Genomic DNA, 26,211 nt, shown 5'->3' on the forward strand with positions numbered 1-26,211 from the left:
CCCAGTGCTGGGATTATAGGTGCATATCACCATTCCCAGCTTCAACACCAGTGCTTGGGATCCCAACTCATGTCCAGATGTTTGCTCAGCAGGCACCTTGTCCGACCAAGCCATCTTCCTAGCCCCCACTTTTATATTTTAAGCAAGAAATATTCTAATAGTGTATTTGGTTCCTCACCATTCAGGAACATTGTCATAAATAATTATTGCTGTTACAATCCAGTTGTGAAGGTAAAAGCTGTAGGGCATGGTGGACTCTGTCCTTGGGATGTCATCTATCGCTATGAGTTCGGGTACCTGCTTTTACCTATTTGAATATAGACACTTTTTTCTTCATTAGCTCTCTTTGTGTTTAACTGTCTCTTCTACCAGTCTAATTAGAGTGGCATATTTAATATACGATACAATGTCAGTGTAATGGCCTCAAATTTCTCTTATGCATAAAATGTGACATGCACGTGTCAAGGACTTTGCTCCTTGAACAAATTGGAAAATTCACCTGTCTCTCTCATGATAAAAACTGTGCATCAAGAATAAAGATGTGCCTTGGATAATTTTTCCAAAATACCAGTTCTCACCAAGGCTCTCGCTACAGAACTGTGAGTTGGGATGGTGTGGCTGTGATGGGGATGGAGGTGATGGAGATGTGTGTCCCAAGCACTCCCTGACTCTGTGATGCCTTTGCTCTAGATGACTAAACCTTCCCGAGCTGGAAGGAAAGCACTACTACCGGTGAACCCATGACAAACACCTGCTTTTGGATTAAGTGAGACCCACAGTAACAACCAAATTCCCATTTACAACCATGTAAACAATGTGCCTGAGAGAACCCTGAGCCACTATGGAAACTATTCATGAGAGAAGGCCCTGAAGCATTCATCATCCACATCTAATCTACACTGACATTTTTCAGGAAAGATAAGCTGGATTTTTAACAGCCTGATCTTCCCCTCCCTTTTCTACAAATATTTATTGAGTCCCTATCACTGCCGACACCGGGCTGGGCTCCAGGACAGAGCTATAAACCAAACAGTTTTTATGGAGCAACAATCTGAAACTGATTAAATGATCATTAAATGAAAATAAAAACTGGTACATTATAAAGAAAAAGAAAGCAATATTACAGAAGTACATTTAACAAAAGCTTGACGTGGATTTGGAACTATTTGGGGTAAGTGACATTTTGCTGAAAGCAAAGAAAGGGTGTGGAAAACAGAGCCCCGAGGTCTTGCGGGGGAGGCAAGCAGGATGCTCACAGGAGACCAGTGTGGCTACAGAGTCCACAGCAGAGGTGAAGAGTGGGGTGACACCAGACAGGATGGGGAGAAACTGCAGGCTGTGGACAAGCCTGATCCTCACCCTATGAATGGTGAGGAGGCAGCGGGAGGTTCTAGAGTGCCATGCTTCCCAATGCTCAGAACCACCGGGCTGCAACACAAGCATCATGACACACTCGACACTCGGGGAGCAAGGGGAGTGTAACGGGAAGACGCTGGTTAAAATGTCCATGTTAAGGGTATCAAAAAAGCAGCCTGAAGTGGCCTAAGTGCAGAGAAAAGGTCTTGACTGTAAATGTGGAGGAGGAGAAGGAAGCCCTGAGCGTGGAGTAAGCTGGAAGCTGAATGGCTGGACAAGGGAAAAGAGAGCAGACAGCACAGGAGGAGGCTGGGTGGAGGAAGGTGCGTGCGTGCATGTGTGGTGTGTGTGTGCATGTATGTGTGTGCACGTGTGTGTGCATGTATATGTGTGTGTGCATGTGTGCGTGTGTGCCTGTGTGTGTGTTGTGTGTGTGTGCGCGCACGCGAATGTGTGCATGTGTGGTGTGTGTGTGTGTGTGTGTGTGTGTGTGTGTGTATGTGTGGGAAGAACAGTTGAGAAGATCTTCAGAGCTAACAACAACAGTATTGACGTGTGTACAGTTCAGCAAATGTAGACATGAGGATACTCATTCCACCTAAGTGACCTGACTAGCGGAGATGGGGGGGCGGGGGCACACCAACAATTGTCTGCAGGGGTGGGCACATGAAGGGACTGTAAACTGAGGCAGCAAGAAGGTAAGACACTTGTCTTACAAAATGTAGGTTCTGGAAAGCACTGGATTACTTTGTATACTTCTAGCATTAAGGTCCGTCCTAATGAATATCTATGTTGTTGAAAAGGAGATTTACAGAAAGCTTTTACACTGTAAGTTACCTGGAATCCTACAGTTTCACACAAATGGTTCTAAGAGCATGAAAATTATACTACTACAGTCCTTAGCTTTAACTTAGAAAGAAAAACCCCCACTTCAATCGGCGTCTCTGCAGCGAATACGCCAGCCCACATCACAGAGGGTCTCGGCCCTCGGGGGGGGCGGGCGGGCGCAGCGTCTCTAGAAGCATCTAACTGAGCACCTGCTGCTGGAGCCGGAGCTTGTCCTCTTCCAGCTGCTTCAGCTTCAGCCGCTCCAGCTCCACGTGGTGAACACAGTCGTCCTTGGCCCTGCGGACAGAGTCCTGAAGTTCCTGAAGGTTCCGCTCCCGTTCTGACTGCAGCTCCTTCCTCTCTCTTTGAAGCTGAGAAGAAAAGCGTCCTTAGGAGGCTAGCTCATCACCACCTGCATGACGCTCTTTGGCTCCTGGCCTAGGTTAGTCAACGTTCAAAATACTTACAAACTAAGCTGGGGAGATGGTTCAGTCCACAAGCAGTTGCCTCATGAGCACAATGACCTGAGCATGACCCCCAGAACCCACATGTGAAAGCACAGTGGTGAATACTGTGTCCCAGCTGGGGAGGAGACTGCACATCCTGGAGCTCTCCAGCAAGCCCAGCCTGCCTAGTGAGCTCCAGGTCTCAAATAGTCTGTGGAATTCAACCCTAAGAACAACTCAAGGCTGGCCTCTGGCCTCCGCCAGCATGCACACACAAATGTGCATGCACACACAAGAGCATGTGCATGCTAAAATGCATGCGCAGATGCATACATAACAAAGAATACTTACTTCATGTCTTCTTTAGTTATAGTTATTGGACTTAAATGTTTAGATATACTAATTTTCAATCACTCAATACTAATAATATACAAGCCACACACAACTTATATAAATTCAGTTGAAAAGGTCCTAACCACTTAAAACTCTAATTTTTATTATATAAAAGTGTGACTGAGCTTCTTTCTTCAACTAAAAGTTTCTAATTTCTGCCTAACCATTTAGAAGATGGATTTAGTTAGGCCAATACACCTAAAAATTCATTTAAAAACTCCAGAAATGTAAACAATAAAGTCAAGAGTATTTACTGATGAAACCTTAAACATTAGTTAGAGAAGGGACATATATACAATATGGGAAAATTGTAGCTACTTTCATGTTTTATATGCTTATAAATTTAATATAAATTATGTGTACTACACATTTATATTTTATAGAAAAGTCCTAGGGTATAATTTAGTTAAGACCTAATGTACTGTTGACTATGTATAATGCTACAACAAATTTCCATGTGTCTTGGGGTCCAATTTTTGTTAATGTGCAGCCCAGGCTGTACTTCTGCCTCTACCTCTTGAAAACATGGGATCAAATATTGAATGAGTAAGAGGGATAGTTTTTTCTCTCTGAGACCCATTCAGGTTTATATACCCCTGAGCATGTCCAACTTGCTCTTCTCCAAGGAGTGAAATACTAATTCCTACACTGAATGGGAATGTTAACATAGAACCACTACTGCAGGGGTGAGCAAAAGAGTCAGTCAGTGGTGGCTCTTCTGCTGAATCCTGGCATCCTAACATGCTTTACCCAGCTCAATAGCGGTTGTCTCCATGTCTGAAACACAATATCCATGCAGTGTCTGTCACATTATACAGAGAACAAGTGAGAGAAGACAGGGACTCCACCACCCAGGGAACCAAGGTCAGAGAGATGGATACCTCCACTTCCGCACTCGCAAGCTGCTGCTCTCGGGTCTCTAGCTCTGTTAGGGCTTTTTGAAGTTTGCCTTCTAAAATACTGTATTCGGCTACCTAAAACACACACACAAAAAAGAAAAATGATGTTCAAGACAACAGGTCCCTCCGGTAAAATGGTATCTGAGAATGAGAAAGAGACATCTGATATGGACCAATTCAAAACGGAAATTCTTTCATCTTCCGAAGAAGCAATCTTCTGCGTGGACATTCGCACCGGGCACTGAGAAGTCACTAGGGCCCAAGTTCTTTAGGCCCAAGACCCATTTGTTTTGTTGAGACAGCTCTCTCCGACTGTCTTGGAACTCATGTACACCAGGCTGGCCACGAACTCTGAGTTCCAGTCCCCAGATGCTGGGATTAAAGGCACACACCACCACAGCCATGCCAATGTCTGTTTTTAAGAATGGAGTTCTATTCAGCAGAAGAAGCCACCAGCTCATCGTGCTCAGGGTGGAGGACTCAGCATTCCCTCAGGTGAGCATCTGTCCCTGGGACTTCCCAAAGCCAGTTTTTACCTTTCTCATCACCCAGTGTCTAGGACCCAGCCCTACCTACCCCAGACCTTTTCTTCCCTAAGGTGGTGAGTGCCTTCTGTGGGGCTTCGAGAAGTCAGAAGGACTCCACACTTGGACAGAGAAAAGAACACTGTGTCTCCACCCATCTGATGCTGTGACAGCCTTCCCATCCCTTCTTGGCTGCTCTTCTCCAAGATCAACACACACTACAACTACTTCACATACTGGGATTTCTACGTTCTCTAATGCCTTAAATTTAATGGAGCCAGATATCTAAGTTCAAAACTATGATATCCAGAGCAGCCTTACTGGTTCAGACACCAGTAACCGTACTGCCAAAGCCTAGGACAAGCAAGCGTTTATAATCCCCTTTGCTACTTAAAAATGCTAGTCACCACACTGGTGGCAAAAACAATTCCCAGAAGCCTGTTTGTAAAGGATGGGTGACTATGCCAAACATCCATGTTAATTAATTTGGTTGCAAAATCTGACACCCCCATTTTCATTTCTCAGTCTCAGCACACCAACCAACCTCCCAACTCAACATTTAGCTTTGATCTATGTAAACTATGGCAAGCACAACTTAACCAGACCACAATGTAAAAATACCCAAACATCTCTGTTCGCACCAGCAGCATCTCACGATGCTTGTCCCTCTCAGGAGATAACCCCTCAAGGGAACTTCGCCTCTACCGACCCGTACACCAGGGACTCCCCAACTGTATCATGAGGTTAAACTTCCCTGTAGTTTCAGACATTCAGATCTACCTTAAACATATCAAACTCCAAAACTGTATAAAAACTTCAAATCACAATCCTTTATTTTAATGAATATTTATTATATACCTAGCATATTCTGGGCAAGTAGAAGCTGTATTCTGGGGAGACAGAATACAATAAACAAGTGCAGATCTAACGTCAGTCAGAGACTTGGTACCAGGGCAGGAAGGGGCACTACTTGGGATATGGCAGTCAGAGAAGCATCGTTGAGGTGATTCTGAGCATCTCCAGGGAAAGTGTCCCACACATCCCTAGAAAAGGGGGAGGCTCAGCACGTGTGGAGCTATAGGAAGCCGGTGTGGTGGGCACAGACAGAAAGGGCACGGGGTAGAAGAGGAAGCCAGAACACAGATCATATAACACCCTCTATGTTCTGCTAAGAACTCCACTTCATCCCATGCTAAGTGTTCACCAGGGGAGAATACTTACTTCTGTCCCACATTATAAAGGTGTGGTCCTGGGTGGACAAGGCTAGAACAGAGTAAAGAGGTTAGGAAGGAAAGACAGACACTAAGTAAATGATAAACTGCAGCTAGGAGGTTGTGCTGCAAGTCTTTAATCCCAGAACTCCAGAGGCAGAGCCAGGCAGATCTCTGTGAGTTCGAGGCCAGCCTGGTCTACAGAGTGAGTTTCAGGACAGCCAGGACTACACAGAGAAACCCTGTCTCAAAAAAACAAACAAAAACAAACAAACAAACAAACAAACAAACAAAAACAAAAACAAAAAAAGCTTTACCCAAAGATATAGTGATGGGTATTGGATGTGATGCAAAGTGGTTGCTTTCTAAAACATTTTCTGAATGTAAAGCCAAAGGACATGCTAATGGACTAGGTTCAAAAGAGAACTAAAGAGGATTTGCTTGAGGTCTCAACAACTAAGGAAAATATAATGACTTTACTTACACGGGAGTCAAGTGGAGAACGCCACAGAGAAGGCTGATGGGAACTGTGGCTTTAGGTATGCTGGACCTGAGATGCACCTTAGACACTCAGCCTGCAGTGCAGCACAGGCGGCTGAGTGGCCAAGCAGAGTCCAGGGCAGGGGTCAGGAATAGGAGCAGAGAAGGTAGAGCTCACACATGTGTGTATAATGTATGCATTCTGATACATCCAATGCCAAGAAAGTGGATGAGCTCACCTAACAGGTGAGGGTGGACAGAACAAAGGACACACACAAGACAGGGCCAGAAACAAGCCAATCAACTCAGTACTGGGACGTTGGATCTAGCACAAAAACCAGGAACAAGACAAGAGGAGAGCGTGAGAGGCATACAGAGAAGGAGGCCGGGTGTCTCCACAGAAAGGAAAGGACGGACAGGCATCGTCTGGTCAGAGAAGAGCTGTGACCGCAGCTATGGTGGGAGTCAGAGAGTAAACTGAATGGAGGAAGCACTGGGCCTGGAGGGCGGCACTGAGGACCCCAGCAGCTCCTAAAAATCCCATTCCCTCTTCCCTTCTCCATAACCCTCTTCATTTACTGCTCTGGGGGGCAGAGGACGCCCTGGGTGACCGTGTAAGGAATGGAGGAAGCCCTAGGCTGTGTATTGTTGACATGGTTACTAATGATTGGCCAGTGTATACAAAAACTAGCAACCCCAGCCTCCTCCTGCTGGATGACTACAGCCTGAGACTGCTCCCTACAGAGACCTCTCACCCAGACCAGCTCACTCTTCCCCCTGTGCTGCACACAAAAGCACCAAGTAGCCGGTGTCCTTCATCAGAACAAGCACAGCCCACCCAATCCCAGTGTTTGTTTGGACATCTGTCTCTGTCATTTCCTCATTCCCACGTTGTCCCAGTCATGTTTCTGGGACCCAGCCAGGAAGGATGTGGTATACCACATTCATCTTCATGAGTAAATACAGCTTTCCTGGTCTCCTGACTTTTACATTCCTTTGTTCCCTCCACTAGACATCTATCGGGATGACTATTCCCTTATATAAAAAATTGGATCACCTATATCCTTATACATATTTAAAAAAAAAAAAATCTTCACTTCAAGGTCTTCTAAAACCTGCTGGGCGGTGGTGGTGCACACCTTTAATCCTAGCACTGGGGAGGCAGAGCCAGGCAGATCTCTGTGAGTTCGAGGCCAGCCTGGTCTACAGAGCGAGATCTAGGACAGGCACCAAAACTACACAGGAAACCCTGTCTCAAAAAAACAAAACAAAAACAGGTCCTCTAAAACCCCCTTTTCTCAATCAAAGTCATTACCCAAATGTGAGAACACAGAAAACGTAGTTACTGTCTTCTCTTAAAATGGTGTGTTACAGTCTGGATGTGCAGACGGAAGTTAACAGCGGCAGCTCTGGCCACGAGGACGCCATGCTCTTAAGTTACACAGACTGAAGAGTCCCCACTCCACGGTGACCTCCTAAATCTCCCAGCTCTTTTAGACCACCCCCATCCGCCTGTCACTTCAGTTCGGAGGTACTTTTCCTTCCATCCTAAGTACATTTGTTAACTAAGTATTTTGTCTTCAAGTGCCCTATTGTTCAAAGGACGTTGTAAACTAGAATGTGCTGAGATGTCTCCTTCATCTCATCCATATCTTATTATGGAGCCTATTTCGAGGGTCTCCAAGCTTTCTTTGCTTGGAATGCCTTCGGGACACATTGGACAGTGTCTACTAAATTCCAGAAATGCAGACATGACCTGACGTGTGAAGAACTTCCTCAAACTCCCTGTGTGTGGTTGATTCAGCCTACTTTAGGGAGACAAGATGGCTACATGATAGACAATCATGTGTAAGGCAAATTAAAATTTTATCAGCTATTCTGGAATGTAGAACAGCAACTGGGTGTACATCATTCATTCAGGTAAACTATAAAAGTATAAAAGAAGTTACATATTGTTAAAAAAAGTTCCACATAAAAAAACAACAAATGGACAGAAAGGGCTCAGACATTCTGTACACAAAAGTATTATAGTAGTTATTAACTTCTCAAATTAGTTCATCTTTTGAATTCTGCAAACTTTAATATTTAAAAACTCATTAGCATAAAAGGAAATGGTCCAAGGAGTAACTTAGCTTGTCCTAAAGTAAAAACTTCAAAACACTAACCTACCGTCCAGCTCTCTTGAATTCAAGAATACGTAACACACGAGCTCTATCCACAATTCTTTTTGTATACAGCTCAAGAGTAAACAAGAACAATATCTAAGACACGCGCAGGCCCAGTTAAACGAGCATGTCTTAGGAACAGAGACTTTAAAGTAGCCTTTGGCTTTGCTCAGGGCTCATTAGTTACTGTCTGTCTGTCTGTCTCGTGCTGGGAACTAACGTTTATTCCTTCCAAAGCATCTAGAAGCGACTGCCCGCCCCCTTCCTTTCCTCTGTCTCACACGTGCTTTGCTTTACCTTTTTCTTCACTAGTGACTCCCTTTCCCGGTCCCTCTTTCTCCACTCTTCTGCAAGGGCTTGCATGTGAGCCAGCTCTTTCTGCTTCAGCTGCAAAAGGAAGACAGCGGTCACTTGAAAACGACAAATATTTCAAATGAGCAAAAAAAGCTTTCAGTTTAAGAACTAATACTGATCACCAATGTCACTTAACCTGCTGTTTTATTTTTTATTATTTTCTGTGTTTGCATGTCTGCCTGTGCACCACATGCATGCCTGGTACCCAACGAGGCCAGAAGAGGGCATCAGGGCCTCTGGGCTGGAGAGTTTCATGTCAACTTGACATAAGCTGAAGTCATCTGAGAGGAGGGGACCGCAGTTAAGAAAATGCCTCCAGAAGATTGGGCTCTACATGAACCTGTAGAACATTTTCTTAATTAGTGAATGATGTGGAAGATGTCATCCCTGGGCTGGTAGTCTAGGGTTCTATAAAAAAAGCAAGCCATGTGGAGCAAGCCAGTAGGCAGCATCTCTCTGTGGGGCTGGAGAGGGCCTGCCATTAAGAGTTTAGGCTGCTCTTATAATGGACCCAACTCTGGTTCCCAGCAGCCACACAGCAGCTCACAACCACCCACAACTGCAGCTCCAGGGGACCCGATGCCCTCTTCTCATCTGTCAGCAACTGTACCCATGTGCACATACTCACACCAACACACATGCAAACATGTGGCTAAAAGATAAAAATAAATCTTAAAGAGATTCTGTTGATAGTCAAAGAAAGCTAGACAAGAACATGGAGAGAAAACCCAGTTGTAGAGAAGGAACAAATAAGAAAGTAGATGAAATAGAGATCTGTATGATTTCAATCCACCTGACTTTCAAATATGTCTTCCTGCATCTCTTTCCACATCTCCAGCTCAAGCGCAGCCTTGTACTCTAAGGTCGCTCGAGGCTCCATCTGCACCTCAGAAGGACAAGGAGCCGGAGGAGGGGAAGATGGCTTCTGCTGCACAGCAGACAGGCCCTACAGCGGGAAAGAAAAGCACAGTGACACGTCATCTACACCTCAGATCCTGGTTAGGGAGTCGGAAGCACCGGGTTTACCTGAGACGAGTCGGACACGAAGATCTCCCGCATTTTCACTAGTCCATAGTCCTCCAGAGTCATCGTGTAAGAAAGATCCACTACCCGGTTATTCGACCTACAGATGAAACAGGGTTATCTGCAAGGTCACAGAAACATCTGTCTTCCCACTCCCCTAGCCTGCACTACGCAGGAGAAACATTCCTTGCACCCACCCTTGTCGCTCAAACTGGGCAGCCTCCACGGCCTTTGACCTCCCAGTGGGGAAGCTAGGACTTTGTGCATGCTAGCGACACTTCTTCCACTGAGCTACACCCAGCACAATAATGTGCTTTTTACTACCTCTAAAACACACTTAATGAATTTACACAGGAAATACACTTAGCAGCCCCCCTACTCTTGGTTATGGAAGTTATTCAAACTTTGTCTCCTTTCTGGAATGAACACACACACATTACTCTTTCCCTGGATATAAGCAGTGCTTTGAGATAATCCATGAGAGTAAGCCAATTATATAGTATTTTAGTCATAATTAGCATCTTCTGTATCACAGAACTGTATGACTTATTAAACAACAAAAAACATTCAAGGAAAGGAAATTTTAGCAACTAAAAAAATGTAATATTGTCTAAAAACACAACTTTAATAAACAGATCTCATATAATGAATGGCTCTTTAGTTAACCAAATCCACATTTTTTTTTTTCCCAGTTTCACAATTCTTTTTAAATGAATGAAGTAAAATGAAGTACTTGGGCCAGCAAGATGACCCAGTCTGATGACCTAAACTGAATCCCTGGACTTCAGAAGAAAAGCAACTCCACAAAGAGGTCTTCTGACCTCCACGTGTATGCCATGGCATACACAAAGTAAAAGAAAAACGTTTACGTGAAGCCCTACTGTGTCGGAGGAAAAAGCCTGAACACAACTAGTTCTCAGGTGAGTCTAAGACTCTGCGTCCAAGGCAGAGCAGTAAAAAAACAGCTCCAGCAGCATTACAACAGCCCAGCTACTGACGACTTGTTAGCATTCTTCTTGGGACAACAGAGGAGAGTGCTGAGTTTTCAGAGAGAGTTTTTCTGTAACAAGATGATCGTTGTTGACCCGAGAACTGATTCTCCAGGCACTGGTCCATATCCACAGAGGGAGAAGGCATCACACAAACCTTCCAGGCTCTGGATGTGACTCCGGGAGGTAAGAGTGAAGGGGAAATTTTCAGTGGTTCTTTTAGATCTCAAACTTTTGCTGAATCTTATTTTTTCTCTTTACATTCTCACTAGGTTTTCATTCAAAGGAAATATGGTAGATAGTATTAATTTGAACCTCAATTTTTATTGTTAATTCAAAAAAGGTAATTTGACAAATTCCAATAATGAAAATATGAAAACATGTTCTCACTGTGGCAATAAAGTTCAAGTAAAAGCAACATTATTCTCATTTGCTCTCTGCTTCTGTGATAAAACAGTAACCCGGAGATCCTGAGGAGGGACAGGTTTATTGGCTGGCAGATCACAGTCCATCGTGACGGAAGAAAATGCCAGGGTGGAAGGCTGCTGACCCCTGGGCCTCAGCTAGCTTTCTTACACACTCTAGGCCGTCATCTTAGAGATGGCGCTGCCCACAGTGGGCTGGGCTCTCATATTAGTTGGCAATTATGACAACACCACACAGATATGCCCCCAGACCTGTCTGGTCAAGACAGTTCTCACTTCAGAGTCCTTCTTCCAAGATGGCTCTTGTTATGCTGACAAAAGTTCACCAGAGCATTACTGTTGCTCTTTTGTAGGTGCTGGTGACTGAACCCGGGGATTTGCACGTGCCAGACAAGGGTTTTATCACTGCTCTATCCCAAGCCCTTAATGATAATATAATTAAAAACTGTCACTGAACGCTAGCATTTGTATCATTCTCGGTCTTTAAATTTCAGGTGAATTCAAAATATTTTTCAAATGGAAAAAAAAAATCACAGCTGAGAAGTAGACTTGCTACATTGTTTTTATTTAGAGGATATTAAAAACTTAGGTGACCGAATTTGGACCTTGTTGTTTTACAGTTAATTTCCTCAAAGTGCAATAAACAGGGTTATATAACAACAACAACAAAAAGATCCCAGCATTCCTAATGAAAAGAACACAAAATATACACTTAAGTTACTAAAACCAAACAGCAGAGCTTCATAACTGAGACCAGCAGCAGTGTGCACAAGGCCCTGGACAAGACCCAGCATCACAACTACAAGGAAAACCAATAGCAAAGAACAGCTCCTCTGAAATTATCCAATTAAGAGGTTGGAGAGACGGCCCAGCTGTCAGGAGAACTTGCTACTCTTGCAAGGCCCAAGTTTGGTTCCCAGCACCCAGATCAGGTAGCTCCTAGGACCTTTAACTCCAGAGCCAAGGAATCTGATGCCCTGTCTGGTCTCCACATGTGGTACACATACCTGTATAATTAGGCCCACACACACACACAGGAAAAAAAGCTGTCAGGCTAGGGGCAATGAGATAGTTCAGAGAGGCTCTATACACAGGCCTGACTACCTGAGTTCAATCCCCGTATCTCTCAGGTGGCAGGAGAGAACAGGACCCCACCCACCTCCCCGTGTGTGTGTGTGTGTGTGTGTGTGTGTGTGTGTGTGTGTGTGTGTGAGAGAGAGAGAGACACACACACACTCGTACTCCCTTTCTCTCACAAAAATAGAAATAAATACATAAAATTTGCAATGATCAGGCTAAGGGCGGAACGGATAAACGCTTAGCAGTCTGAATACGAATCATGGTATAACCACACAAATTCTTATACTCGTCTAAGTAAAGGGGCATCAAAAGCTAGCACGCAAACCACAATAAAGGCACCCTCAGGTCAGAGAAGAACAGCCGAAAGAGGACGCGAGGGCCTGAGGGCCTCCTCCAGGAAGGCGGGATAAAGCAGCCACTGCTATAAGACTCACCCCTGGGCCGCCGTGACAGGCACGCTCTCACTGTAGGTCTGTCGCCAACACTGCTCACCATTAGCGCCCAAAAACCGGGTCTTTTCTGCAGACAAGATGTTAGAAAGCTGGATTCTTGCAATCCCAAGGAGTAAGTCTTTACTCATTTTATCCTTGTGCCATAATTCAACCAGCAGTGGGATCCTAAGGAGAGAAGCCGCGTCCACAGTTACCAGTCTGAAGCACTGCTTTCCAAACGACAGTCTCTGAATGCCTTCACACAGTTAGACATATACAACCGGGAAGTTACTAACACACTCAGCTCCCCAGAGAACAAATATTTGTCTTTGTACCTCTAAGCAATAAAGAAAACCCTTCGAACATTGTTAAGTCTCCTAAGTCATTACAGAATCTGGAGGGAACCTTCATTCTTCCTTTAAGAAATGTAAACCTGGGCTATGATACTCTGAGGAAAGCAGATTTCATAGGCCTAATTTTCCTTGAAAAATCAATTTCCCATAACTAAAATGAAAATCAAGAAAAGGTACTATGTCTGGTGGCTCATGAGCAAACTTAACATTCTTACTCCCGTCGAGGTGCTCTTGCTCCCAACACCTAGGCTGGGACTTACACTAAACCAGGCTAAGCCCTGCAACAGGACAGATGTTGCAGACATCAGTAAACTAATTTCGTGATCCTCAAGTGCAGGCGCTACTGTAGGTTTTAGTCTGTATAAATTCACACCCTGAAGGCCTCTCATTTGCAAGGGTCTGTACATTACCTTAGGAAGGTGTCTTGCAGCTGGTGAGGCATAGTTGCAAAATCAAACGCACAGTAAGACTGGGGAAGAAACACTTCCATGTTTTTCCGAACTTCTACTGGAGGGTTAGTCATAATAGGAGCCGCACTGCCAAAGAATGGGTAGGAGTACCTACAAGGCAGGGAACACAAGTCTCATGCTAGAGCCTATAGAGGACCTAGAAGGCCAGGTCTTTCTAACAGTACACACTATGAGCAAATACCAGCTTTAAGATGAAACAGGAACACTGGACTGTGACTTGTTTAAGGCACATCCTTGGTATCTTGGCATTCACAGGAACACGCAAGTTCTACCATACAGTAAGCACTCAAGAAATGCCTGATATACTGAACGACAGGCCTACTTTCCTTTATATAACAATGTCCTGTTATTTATGAGCTAAAAAGCCCTTAGGCCATTGGTTCTCAACCTTCCTAATGCTGTGACCCTTTTAATACAGTTCGTCATGTTGTGGTGACCCCTCAACCATAAAATTATTTCCATTGCTGCTTCATAACTGTAATTTTGCTACTGTTATGAATTGTAATGCAAATATCTGTTATGTAGGATATCTGATATATGACTCCCATGAAAGGGTCGTTCAACCCACAACGGGGTTGTGACCCACAGGTTGAAAACTGCTGTCCTTAGGCAATGCCAAAAAGACACATTCATGGTACTCTGTCTTTGAACAGAGAATCAAGAGATCTAATCTACAATGTATACACCAATTGAACAAAACATACAATCTCTTCTTTTCATCACAGAAACCACATGAGATTAAATATAAGAAGCCCAACTGCTTCAAAGCTTACTCTGAACTTAAACACAAATTTATAGGTATCAGCCAGGCGGCGGTGGCACATGCCTGTAATCTCAGCACTTGGGAGGCAGAGCCAGGTAGATCTCTGTGAGTTCGAGGCCAGCCTGGTCTACAGAGCAGGATCCAGGACAGGCACCAAAACTACACAGAGAAACCCTGTCTCAAAAACAAACAAACAAACAAAAATTTACAGATATTGTAATGCTTAAATTTCATCCTGGTATTCTTTATTTCATCTTGTTATTCATATATGAAACTATAATCAAATTTAAACTCAGCTAGTAAAAAACTGCTTTTCCTACAAAAACTATATCCTGTATTATCACTCCAATCCTATATAATTACTGATCCACTGAAGCAAGTTATCTCAAAGTTCATGGCCTATGATTTCAACTCTTACCACCACACTACAGTATTTAGCAATTAAAAGAAAAATATCCAAACAGACCTGCAGGTCCCACTTATTTTCAAATGCGAGTATTACTTCACAAATTCTATTACACAGCTGCGTATGTGGAGCATAAACTTGTCAAACTGAACAAATTAAATGGTCACGACTCTAAAAAGTGCTTTCAATGAATCAAACACCAATCTAGCATCCGGTAACTCCATGTCAAGTACCAAATAGGTCATGACCAAGTGTTTCCTATTTAGAATATTATTTCTCTCTTTCTTTGCCAAATGAATTACTGTTCTCCTTCATGTATTGGCTCATTTCTAAATCTTTCATCCTTCTAAATTGATTAATTTCTGTTATGTACCCTAATACCAGATACATCATTGATATTAATACAGGCAGTTAGCCATTGAGCAAATGGTCCTGATAGCAAAATGCAAAACAGAAAAATTAGTGTTAGTGCTTTCTAAATGGGACTGTGTAAAACTCCCTCTCATAGCATCTCAGCTGAGGCTGTACCTATATCTCCACACCCCTAGTCAGCACCCTCTCTGGGGGTACTAAGACATACTCTGCTGCAGCAGCAAGGATCCTGCGGCGGCAAAGGGATCAAAAGACAAAAACAAACAGTAAAGAAAACCTGCAAGGAGTAATTCTATTTCTCAAACAGAGGAACCAACCCCTTTGAGAAAAGCTGTGTTCATGAGACAATCTTTTGCCAGTCTTCTGTGTCTCAACAGGCGGATCTCAGTAATAATCCCAAACATTCTGTATGTCAACTATGAACTGAGCAGAGGTGGGAAGACTTTCATTCAATGAGCTCATGACCATACCCCAGGCCTAGGCCTCTGCTTCTGTGCATCATTCATACCCAAGTGTGGGAGATGCAGAAATAACTTAAGAGTCAAATGAAAAATCACACTCAAGTGTAACTTGATTTCTGCAGCTGAACTCAGGTATGCCTCCTGTACGCATTTAACCTATATCACAATCTGCAATGTCTACAAACATGCAGCCTTACAATAGACTGTTGTATACAGCCAATTAACTGATTATATGCAGTAATTCTTTCTATTAAATGGGGCACATTTTATTTCAAGTTCATAAGTATGGCTTTTATACTCACAGCTGCACAATGTAGGTGTTAGGATTACAGCAACCATTGTAATACAGTCTTACAAAAAATCAGATACAAAACCACGATTTTAACCTATAGTACCTCTCTTTCCAGAAAACAAGCAACCAAAATTACATCTTAAATGGCAGCATCAATACATGATTACAAATGCCTATAACTATTACCAGAATAGGTAAGCCTGTTACTCCCCCATTCCCAGAGCCATTCTGGTTCAAATCTAGTCATTAGGATACTTTACTGCCTTTTAGGCCAATGGTTTCACAACAGCTAAATTTTCTTTGGTAACATTTCTCTGCACCACCTTAGAGACAAAAGGCATTTTTTCCCAGAACAAAATCAAACCACACCTCAATATGCAATTGACTGGAAAACTAATTTCCAAGCCATGGATGCTTCTTAAGTCTATTGAAAAGCAAAAGTGATGTGATGTTGCTGGAACAGCGATCTTCTGTCCTGAGGTCACCACTTCTGATGCATTGGAGGGGGCCACTGGCTGGGCCAGTGAAGCAGGTATGGAACTAATACCTAAAGTAAACATTGAAAAAAATAAAGCTGTCATCTTATATACCTTCAATCAAGAATTTGACAGGTCTGCTTAGTGAACATATGAAATGAGTCTATCATGAGCATTTTGAAAGGTGGTTTGTTCTACATTGCCTAATTCCTATTCTAGAACTACATGAAAAATTTGGTGAGGCATGGTAGGACACTCCTACCTAAGGAATTCCAGCCTTAAGGGCTGAGGCAGGAGGATCACAAGTTTAAGGTTAACTTGGGTTACACGGTGGGAGCAAAGTTACTCTCACCACACACTGCAAAACCTCAAAACCAATGGACCTGAGGCAACAATGTCTGACCAAAACCTGTCAGGCAGTAACTTGATTCTAAGAGGTACCCATGCATGGACGATCACTTGAAGAGCTAGACTTAAGATTTACTGTCTATATAATTTTAACACTTTTATAAACTAATTGGATATTTGCATATACAGAATAGGTCAACAAAAGTTACATCTTAGAAAGACAAGAGGTATGTAGGCCAATCCTATTGTGGACCAGAGATGCTTAATGAGTGACCCAGTCATATAATCACTCAGTGATAGAGGTAAACTTGCTCTCCAGCCATTTAACTAGTCCTAGTCCACACTGCCTACATACACCACTGGTAACGGCTATAGAGCCTTAGCAGTGGGGGGAACATCTTTGTGATGAGGCTGGAGAGACAGCTCAGGGATTAAGAGCACATAGTGCTTTTGCAGATCAAAGTTCGATTCCCAGTACCCACTGATAAGTGCCTGTAACTCTTGGAGGATGTGATGCCTCTGACCTCTATGGGCACCTGCACTCACGTACAGACACATACTCAAAACAACTACACAAGATTAGAAATAAAATAAATCTACACAAAGAAAACTAGATACATTCTCAAACTCTTACTAGAAAACCTACTATAAGAAGCCATTAATGGCTCTATTCTCTAAAACTTCAGTATAAAAAGTCTATTTGAAAGATACACATTGTTTCATTTCTTTTGAACAGATTATTAACAATATAAAAGTAGAGATTTAGAAAACCCTTATTTAAAAGTTTAGTAGGCTGAAGTGACATTAAATTGGAAATTTTATAACCCCACACATTTTCGACTCCCAAATAAAGTTCTGCAGTTTTCATTAAGCTGTCCCTGAATGTTCTCAGATGTCTATGAAATGGCTGCAGTCCCAATAGCATCAGCATGTGTGAAAAGAACATCTCACCCTTCACAGTTTGTTTTGGATCCTTGTCGTATTGCAGGCTCTCCACTTCACTTTCTGTTGCATCATCTTTGGTTGGAGGTGTCTGGTTTTGAGGTGGGACAGGGGACATACTTGGTGACTTTGCTCCAGTGAGTGTCTTCTCCTTTATGGGGGTTAAAACTCTCTTCTTTGAATGCTCAGGCTCATGTCCATTCTGGGTCTTTAATTCAATTAAAGACTAAAAACAATTTTTAAAAATAAAGTGTAATTTGCAAAATACTTTCCTTCATAATTAAGCAAAAAAAAAACTTGGCGTTGCTTTTTAGAAAGTACACGCTTCCTTTCCCAGTCTGGACATTCCTAGTCTACTTTTCTTCATAATTTGCAAATTTCCTTAAAGCATCTAGGACCAGAAAAAGGAAGATGAACAGGAAGGAAATATAATATCCAGAGCTGAGTACCAAAATGCATTCTAATGGCTAAGAAGGGGTACTTGAGAAAAGAGGCCTGCCACGTGACCCTGGGGACAGTTATTCCTACCAAGACAGTGCAATGGTAGAAACCAGGCATGGGGTGTGACATCTTCCACTCCTTTGCCCCTCCCCCTCTGCCCTTCTCTTTACAGGTGCACACTTTTTAAACTCGCATTTCAATTTTCTTAGCTTTAGTTTGTAACCTACATATCATTTATCTGAAAGAACAAGATAGTTAAGTTGTTTATACAGATAGACACAGTAAAGTGCATTCAGGTAAATTTAAAAAAGAAAGGAAGAAAGGAATGGCCAAGGAAAGAACAGAAGTAATGCATCAAGGATCATGCTTTAGCTGAGGCGGTGTCCAACAAAAAAGCACTGCTGCAGACTCCAGCCCACACCCCCCTCCCTCACCAGCTGCCTTTTGGCACAGTAAATAGCTATAAGCTGGGAACAGGAAGACATGGTTTCCACTACAGAAGTCTGTCCCAAAGGCCAAGGCCCTGGGTACATTCACTAACTGAAAAGTTTATTCAGAAATAAGGTACGTAAAATGCAGGGCCCCAGTGAAGAAGGATAAAATAGGTGTATGTCAAGGAATTCTACAAAGGTTCAACTTCTGTAACCCTGAGTGACACTGGGGAAGACGATAATGAACGCAGTCACCACCTGCCTGGGAATCGATGCCTTCTCTCTGCAGAGCCACTGACACTCCCACAGTGGGGGCCAGCTCCAGAGGGACAGGGGCCAGCTTCTGCTTGGCTCGGTTGGGAGGGTCAAGGGTGAAAGCACCCTCGACTGTGACCGGATGCTGGTTAATTTCTGTGCTGCCCTTCTTCAGTAATCCATTTAAAGGTACTTCTGTGCTGCCAAGTGACTGGTCTCCACAACAGAGATGGATCTAATGTGAAGGAAAAATCAAAACCGGGTTTTACATCCCCCTTTTCCCTGAATACCATCAACTTGAAAACAGGCCACAGAATGCAAGGACGAAGTGGGCTAACTCACTGACCTTCACAAAATGCCTTCTCAAGTGACCGTTAACACTGGGTACTAGTGACTCAGTCACTCATTAGCCTTTTCACTTCTTCAATCACCAACGAACAGTCAGATGTTATGTTTACACTCATTAGTGAGCTGTGCTTACTCTAATTTTACTATATACTTTGAATATGCAAATTGTGTAGTAAGTGAGTATAAATTGAATAGGAGTCAAATCCTCAGGCATTTTCTTCCATCCTCACCTTAATTAAGCAGAGTTCTTTAAAAAGTGTCAGTGATTCAACAAGTTTGGGCATTTTAAAACCACAATTAATTTTGTATTATTACTCATCAAACATATTGAATGTTCCCTTTTCTTTTCATCTTGCTTTCAGAATTTGTTTATAAAACAGAATGTTAAACAGTGAATGGTGACATAAAACTACTGGGAAGGAAGACTATGTTAGCCAATGACAACCAAGCGAGAGGCCACCGTCCCCACCCCTTAAAGACACCACACTCACATCTATAACTGTTTTTTCCTTTACTATGTTCCAGCCTTGGAGACTGCACACTAGAGAGCAATCACTACCTCATTTTCCTTCTCTATTAGTAGTAACAGAATGGAGAGACATACGATAACTTTTGAGGCAGTGTCTCACTGCATATACAAATCTTGAACTACGTATAAGCCTCTTGTTTCTGGCTCCTGAGTGCAGGTACTACAGATGCGTGCAACCAGAACTGGTCTATAGCTCAGGCTTAATGCTAGTGGGTGTAACTTCTTTTGTGAAACTTTTTTTCCTAGTTTTTAGTGTGAGTGTGTGAGTGTGTGTGTGTGTGTGTGTGTGTGTGTGTGTGTACACAACGGGGCAGAAGCACACCTTTGTGTGGGTACAGAAGTGCAACAGGCAGAGGAGAGCATCAAGTATCCACCTTCATCATTTCCCTCCACATTCTTTTGAAACAAGGTCTCTCCTTGACCTGGAGCTCATGTTTTTGGTGAGGCTGACAGCCAGCAGGCCCTGGTGATCATCCTGTCTCCGCCCCCAAGGTACAAGATTACAGAGTGTGAAACCACTAACCAACGTACTACATGGGAGCTGGGACCCAAATGTGGGTCTTCATGGTTGTGTGGCAAAGCAAATGCTTCTCACCACAAGCCATCTCCTCAGCCCTAGGCTAGCATCTTCAGAAGACTAGAAATAAAGTCACTACTGAACTATTATGGAGCCTTAATGTTACTGAGTGAAATATTTTTTAAACTTTTATTATTGTATATGTGTCCGCATACACATGTGTAATACATATGTGGGACTGAGTGTTGAAGTCAGAGGACAGTTCTGAGGAGTCACTCCCCTTTATGTAGGTTCTAGAGGTTTAACTGGTTGCCAGGTTTTAGAGGCAATGCCTTTCCCACCAAGCAATCTCTTGTGCACAACGTTTTCATGCCAGAACAAAATATTCACTTTTAAATTTAATTTTATATTCTAAATTATGTGTATATGAGTGTGTCTGTGTGTGGGTATGTACACATGTGAGGCCAGCATCTGTAAGACAAGGGATCTCCTGGAGTTGGAGTTAGTTGTGAGCCACCTGACATCAGTCTAACAACTGAGATTGCTTTTATGAATGGCTGCATAACTATGCATGTGTCTCATTACCCTACTTACCTGTTTGATCAAAAGCCAACTACCATAAAATATAGCAGAGTAACTTCTACTAGTCTCAAGATCTGTATTTAAACATAATCCAACTGAAATGTATTTACAAAAAAACACTTGTGGGCAGGTTTTATAAAATGTAAATTTTGCCATCAAGAATCAATCTGTGGATACTGGCAGCTACCACCTATACCAGTAAATAACACCCTGCCTATAGACACAGGTCAACTAGCCTTAAGGACTACCTCTTACTATGTAACGCCAATAACCAATCTCTTTTCTTAGTAACTGGGTGGTAATGTGTTAACTCCAAAATTCTGAAGCAACTGTGATTCCAATGACTTCATGACTTAAATACCTAAAAAATTAAAAAGGCAGAAGAACCATCTCTACTACTGAAACAATACAGGTTAGGGGTAAGCTCCACTTTATGTCTCCAGTGGAGAACAATTTGCTGGGTACTCACTTACCTGCAGTTTAGAATGGAAAGCCAGGTACACACGCAGAACCTCCACACTGCTACGGATGCGAACAGATGCTCTCTCGGGCTCAAAGTTTGGGTTGATCAAATCACTGAAAGGCTCATTTGTAACATCATTTCCCAGTAAAGAATAGTAAAAGAAAAACTCGGGCTGCCTTTCTGGAAGCTTCATGGTACAGGGAATTAACTAAACATGTAAGGACAAAAAGAATATTAGAATCTAAGGCACTCCACATGTGTCTGCTACAAGCCAAAATCTTCCTAGAGCATTCATTACTTTCAAGTCTTAAAATTAATTACACCGAAGAATTTTTAAATCTGCCAAGTTACCTTTTTCCTTCTTTCCAGCTAGTTAATGGTTTCTTTTGGTGGTGCTATGACGAGCCAAACTGAAAGTCTTACAAATGCTAGGCAAACGCTTTACCGTTGAGCTACATCCCCAGGTTTGGTACTTAGTGAGATACGGTCTCATTATGTAGTGCAAGCTGGTCTGAAACTCACAATCCTCCTGCCTTAGCTCCCTGAGTGGTGGGATTTAGACATATATCCATACTGCTTACTTCTCTACTTGCTCCCAAACAACTAATTTCATTAATTTTTAAATGATTTCTTTATTTTCACTTTTTGTGAGTGTTTTACCTGCATGTATGTAAATGCACCATTTGTAGTCAATGCCCAGGGAGGCAATGGATTCCCTGGACTGGAATTATAGGCAGGTGTGAGCCTCGTTAACAACTGACCTACTTCTTCAGCCCCTAATATTTTGGGAGGATGGGGCAGGCAGAGTCTCACCATGCAGTGCTGGCTGGTCTGAAACTTGCTATGTAGACCAGGCTGGCCTTAAACTCTAGAGATGTGCATGCCCTGCCTCCCTAATAGTAGGATTAAAGACATGTGCCACCACACCTAGTTACCTAACTTAATTAATTTTTTTTAAATGTGGGGCTGGAGAGATGGCTCAGTGGTTAAGAGCACCAACTGCTCTTCCAGAGGTCCTGAATTCAATTCCCAGCACCGACATGGTGGCTCACAACCATCTGTAATGAGATCTGGTGCCCTCTTCTGGCCTGCAGGGACACATGCAGACAGAACACTGTATACATAATAAATAAATAAATAAATAAATAAATAAATAAATTTTTTAAATGCACAAAGATGTTGTGATGCAAGCCTGTAATTCCTGTCCTTAGGTGGTGAAGGCAGGAGGATTGAGAGTTCAAGGACACGCTCAACTGTACACTGAGTTTGAGGCCATCCTGGGCTACAAGAGACACTAAACAATCGGTGAACTAATTTAACAAAAGAAAAGTCCAAAGCGACCAAAGACTTCGTTGTTTGGGCTCTCACTTCATTCAACAGGAATGTGTGAAAGTTCTTTTTGGAAGGAACCAAGTATTTTAAATTAAGCTTCTCTTATATACTATATATATGATCCTTATTCTACCAAAAGTCTCCACTTTATAAATGAGAAAATGTTAAAAGTCTTAATCCAAGCTATTTAATAGATCAGCATCTTAGCTCATACCTTTTATCTAAAAACAAAACAAGCTAACAAACAAAAGCCAGCTTTAAAACCACAGCATTAGTGGCTGCACAATATACTAGGAATGTCACTTCTCAGCTGCTGGCTTTGTGAGAATATGACTAAAAGATGGTATTTTTGTTTATAAGTGCAAACATCATCTTTTTTGTGTTTTATTTTAGTTTTCTGAGTCAAGGGTGAAGGGCTCAGTATCAGCTCCAGACATCCAAAACCAAGTTCTCAGCACAAAGGAGATTTATTTGCCCCAGAGAGACAAAGGGCAGGGAAGAAGAGACAAAGACAGGAGAGAGAGGGTGGGGGAGAAGGGGAAGGGACAAGGGAGGTGGCAGGGTATTTGTCCCAGAGGACAAAGGGCTGCCTCTGGATAGAGAGGAGTCAGACAGCACACAGGCAAATGGCGGTTTATAAAAGTAAAGGGGGAAACTCCATGTTAGGATGAGGTATTTAATTTTAACTGGGCATGTTAATTCGGTGGGCATGTTAATTAGCTTTTGATTGCTGGACTTCAATACTTTGATAGCTGGACCTTGGCTATCAGCCTCAGGAGGAGGAAGTGGCCAAATACGTAATGGACCTTGGAGACTAGCTTTAGGAATGTAATCTAATGGTTTTTAGCAAGGCAGAGGGAATGGGGGAGAAGAGCAAGGCCTGCTGGGGTCATGTTTGCCATGCTTTGGTTGGCTAGAGTCCCTTTGAGGTTCTCATGTAGCCCAGGCTGGCCTCAACTTTGCTATAGCCAAGGCTGGCCTCAAACGGATTCTTCTGCCTCAGCCTCTCAAGTGCTGGGATCACAGGCATGAGCCAGCAGCACACTGAGCAAGCTATGAAACATTTTCTAACAGATTCTGAAGTTCCCTAAAACACTGCTAAGCATTAAGCTATGAACATTTCAAGTCTCAACAGGAAATGCCTTAAATACAGTCAGATACGGATCATAGAGGATAATTACACACTACCATGAAATGAAATTTAAGTAAAATGTATTAGGCTAAAAAAGTTATAATATAGGGCCAGAGAGATGGCTCAGTAGTTTAGAGTACTTGTTGCTTTTCAGAGGACCTGGGTTCAAGTCCCAGCACCCACATGATGGCTCACCATTATCCATAACTCCAATTCCAGGGAATCTGAAGCCCTATTCTGGCCTCGTAAGTAGCAAGCACACAAATGGTACACAGATGTGCATGCAGGAAAAACACCCTTTTGTATAAAACAAATAAACCTAATAAAAATTTGTCAAGGTTATAATATAGTTCATACTTTAAAAAAAAATCTAAAAATGACAATCACTTACAATAACAGCATAGCATTGGACATAGAACATTCTATAAATGTACACTGATTATTTTAGCCTACATTTTAATATAATTTATGTTTAGGTATTTTATTTTTTTAGGTACACAGTGTTATGCCTACATGTATGCCTTATAATTTATGTTTAATTGAGAAGATTTTAGTCACATGAACTGAGACATGTAACTGTAAAGAACACCAATTCTGGAGGCAGACTCCAACGCCCACTCCTCAGTCTAGCTCTGACACCTTGAGAAAATGACTAGTAATGTGGAAAGGCTAACATGCCATGACAGTGCCTACCAGAGGGAATGGACAGTAAGGACTACTCTTAACAATGACCACCTCAAAGGAGTTTAGTTAGCTAAAGTATTTACTTTCTTTCATGATGAAAAAGGATGATAAAAATGTATTATGGCGGCTTTTATACATTTCATAGCACATTTAATTTCCAAGTGGTTCCTACTATGGGTAGAGAATTTTTTAGAAATTCTTTAGCATCCTAGAATTTAGAGACACTGCGGTTTACTCAAAGCTTTCAAGACTTTAAAAAGGAAGTAAGATTAGCCATCCAGCACTGAAGGAGCCACCCTCTCTGCCCCGTGTACTCTTGCAGGAACCCTGCTCAGTACTGTCTGGCCTCTGCAAAGGGACGGTTGTTTGTCTAGATGCAAAATGTAACCAGGAAGCTGTCCCGGCCCAGGTACAGAAAAACCACCAATCTGCTTCCTACCACCATACAAGCCATCTGCTCTCATGGCTCCCTGCCATGATGGCCTCTTACCCCTCTGGAACTCTTAATCCCAAACAAACCTTCTCTTCTGTAAGGTGCCTTGCTCATGGTTTTATCACAGAAAAGTAAGGATAGGGTAAGTGAGACTGAAGAAAATCTACCAATGTTTTTGTTGTTCACTATGCTGAGGATAACAAAGTCCTCTGACTCTGACACAGAACATTCTATCTTCTGCTAATGTATGTAAACATATAAACAAGTCAAATATAGTCCTCGCCCCAAATGTTCTTGACATTGCTAATTTCTTCAAAAAGTTATTGTTCAAAAAAGCAAATGTAGTCCCTTTCATTCATCCTTACAATATCACAAACACAAACACTGTTTACTGATGGTCTATCTCTGTAATCCTGAAATTAATTTATTCTCTTGCTGCCAAGATATTGAAATTATAGTAAAAAATGTTTACTAGCATGAAAACATTTTAAAAGCCTTTGTACTTATTTTTAAACGTGTAGGGGAAGTGTGAGTCTGTGTAGGTATGTGCATGTGAATACAACTGCTCTTGATAAAATCCTTTACCTGAGGGAACACCTTACCTGTTCCAACTGGGTGGCAAATGCTATGGTGACTGACAGAATAAAGGAGTCAGTACAGCACTCTGCCGGACCAATCTGATGGTAGCCCCCCTCCTCATTCAGCACCGCAACCATGTCCTTTGGGTCAACTCCAGGCAGGCTGGCAGGAACTTTACAGACACAACACAATCACATTAGACTGTAATTTCCCATACATGATTTTACTATTTTTAGATAGGAACTTGTTATAGAGCCCAGTTAGGTTGAAAATTTACTATGTTACCCAATCCGGCCTGGAACTTATCATGGTGGTCTTGAATTCACAATCATTCTGTCTCAACCTCTTGTGTGCTAGGATTACAGGCTCACCTCACAATGCCAGGCCCATCATAAACATTTAAAGGCTTGTTATATTTATTCAACTAAGAAATTTGCCATTTTCATGGACACTGTATCTCAAAAGGCTTCTTTTAATTTCTTCTGGGTAGCTTTAACTTTATTTTTCTGTACATAAAAACAATATTCTGAAGTAAAGTATTTTTTAAATCACTTAACGGGCCACACAGAAAAGGAATATAACACACGTTTCTTTATGAACCTATGCACTCTGGAGTAAAGAATATGCTAGACTTGGCTGAGAGAGAGGTAGACGAACAGAGACCAGGGGGCTGTAAGCATGTTCCAGACAGAGGGTAGTATGTAACAGAGCCAGGAGCAAGGGCCAGCTAACAGAGCTAGAGAAACGAAGGCTCAGGAAGCCTCATGAAGCGGCCATATAATCCCAGATACAGGGGAGTAAAAGGTCCTCCTGCCTGAGCCAGAGCTAGTGTAAAGCCAGCCTGGGTTTAAACTAAGACACTGTCTCAAAACCAAATCTACAAAACGAGGGCTGACGAACCAGCTCACCGAGACACCTGCCTAGCATGTCTGAAGCCCATGTTCAGTGCCCACTAGTAAATACAAGGACACCATGTTCAGTGCCCACTAGTAAATACA

At 42.5% G+C, this 26,211-nt stretch overlaps 1 protein-coding gene across 2 annotated transcripts in view; it reads right to left on the reverse strand.

Annotated features, from left to right (window-relative positions):
- Cep120 (centrosomal protein 120) overlaps nt 1-26,211 on the reverse strand; it is a 68,023-nt gene that overhangs the window by 26,218 nt on the left and 15,594 nt on the right. For both annotated transcript variants that reach the window (XM_036204701.1, XM_036204702.1), the window contains 12 exons: nt 25,237-25,385; nt 21,064-21,261; nt 18,622-18,849; nt 17,497-17,713; nt 16,091-16,268; nt 13,368-13,517; nt 12,608-12,790; nt 9,683-9,779; nt 9,450-9,602; nt 8,600-8,689; nt 3,905-3,997; nt 2,394-2,555 (listed from right to left, as the gene is read on the reverse strand). In XM_036204701.1, the coding sequence (XP_036060594.1) occupies nt 2,394-2,555; nt 3,905-3,997; nt 8,600-8,689; nt 9,450-9,602; nt 9,683-9,779; nt 12,608-12,790; nt 13,368-13,517; nt 16,091-16,268; nt 17,497-17,713; nt 18,622-18,849; nt 21,064-21,261; nt 25,237-25,385 (1,898 nt within the window). The remainder of the gene's footprint in view (nt 1-2,393; nt 2,556-3,904; nt 3,998-8,599; nt 8,690-9,449; nt 9,603-9,682; nt 9,780-12,607; nt 12,791-13,367; nt 13,518-16,090; nt 16,269-17,496; nt 17,714-18,621; nt 18,850-21,063; nt 21,262-25,236; nt 25,386-26,211) is intronic.

This window comes from Onychomys torridus, chromosome 13, assembly GCF_903995425.1.
Source record: "Onychomys torridus chromosome 13, mOncTor1.1, whole genome shotgun sequence".
In the NCBI taxonomy this organism is placed as follows: Eukaryota; Metazoa; Chordata; class Mammalia; order Rodentia; family Cricetidae; genus Onychomys; species Onychomys torridus.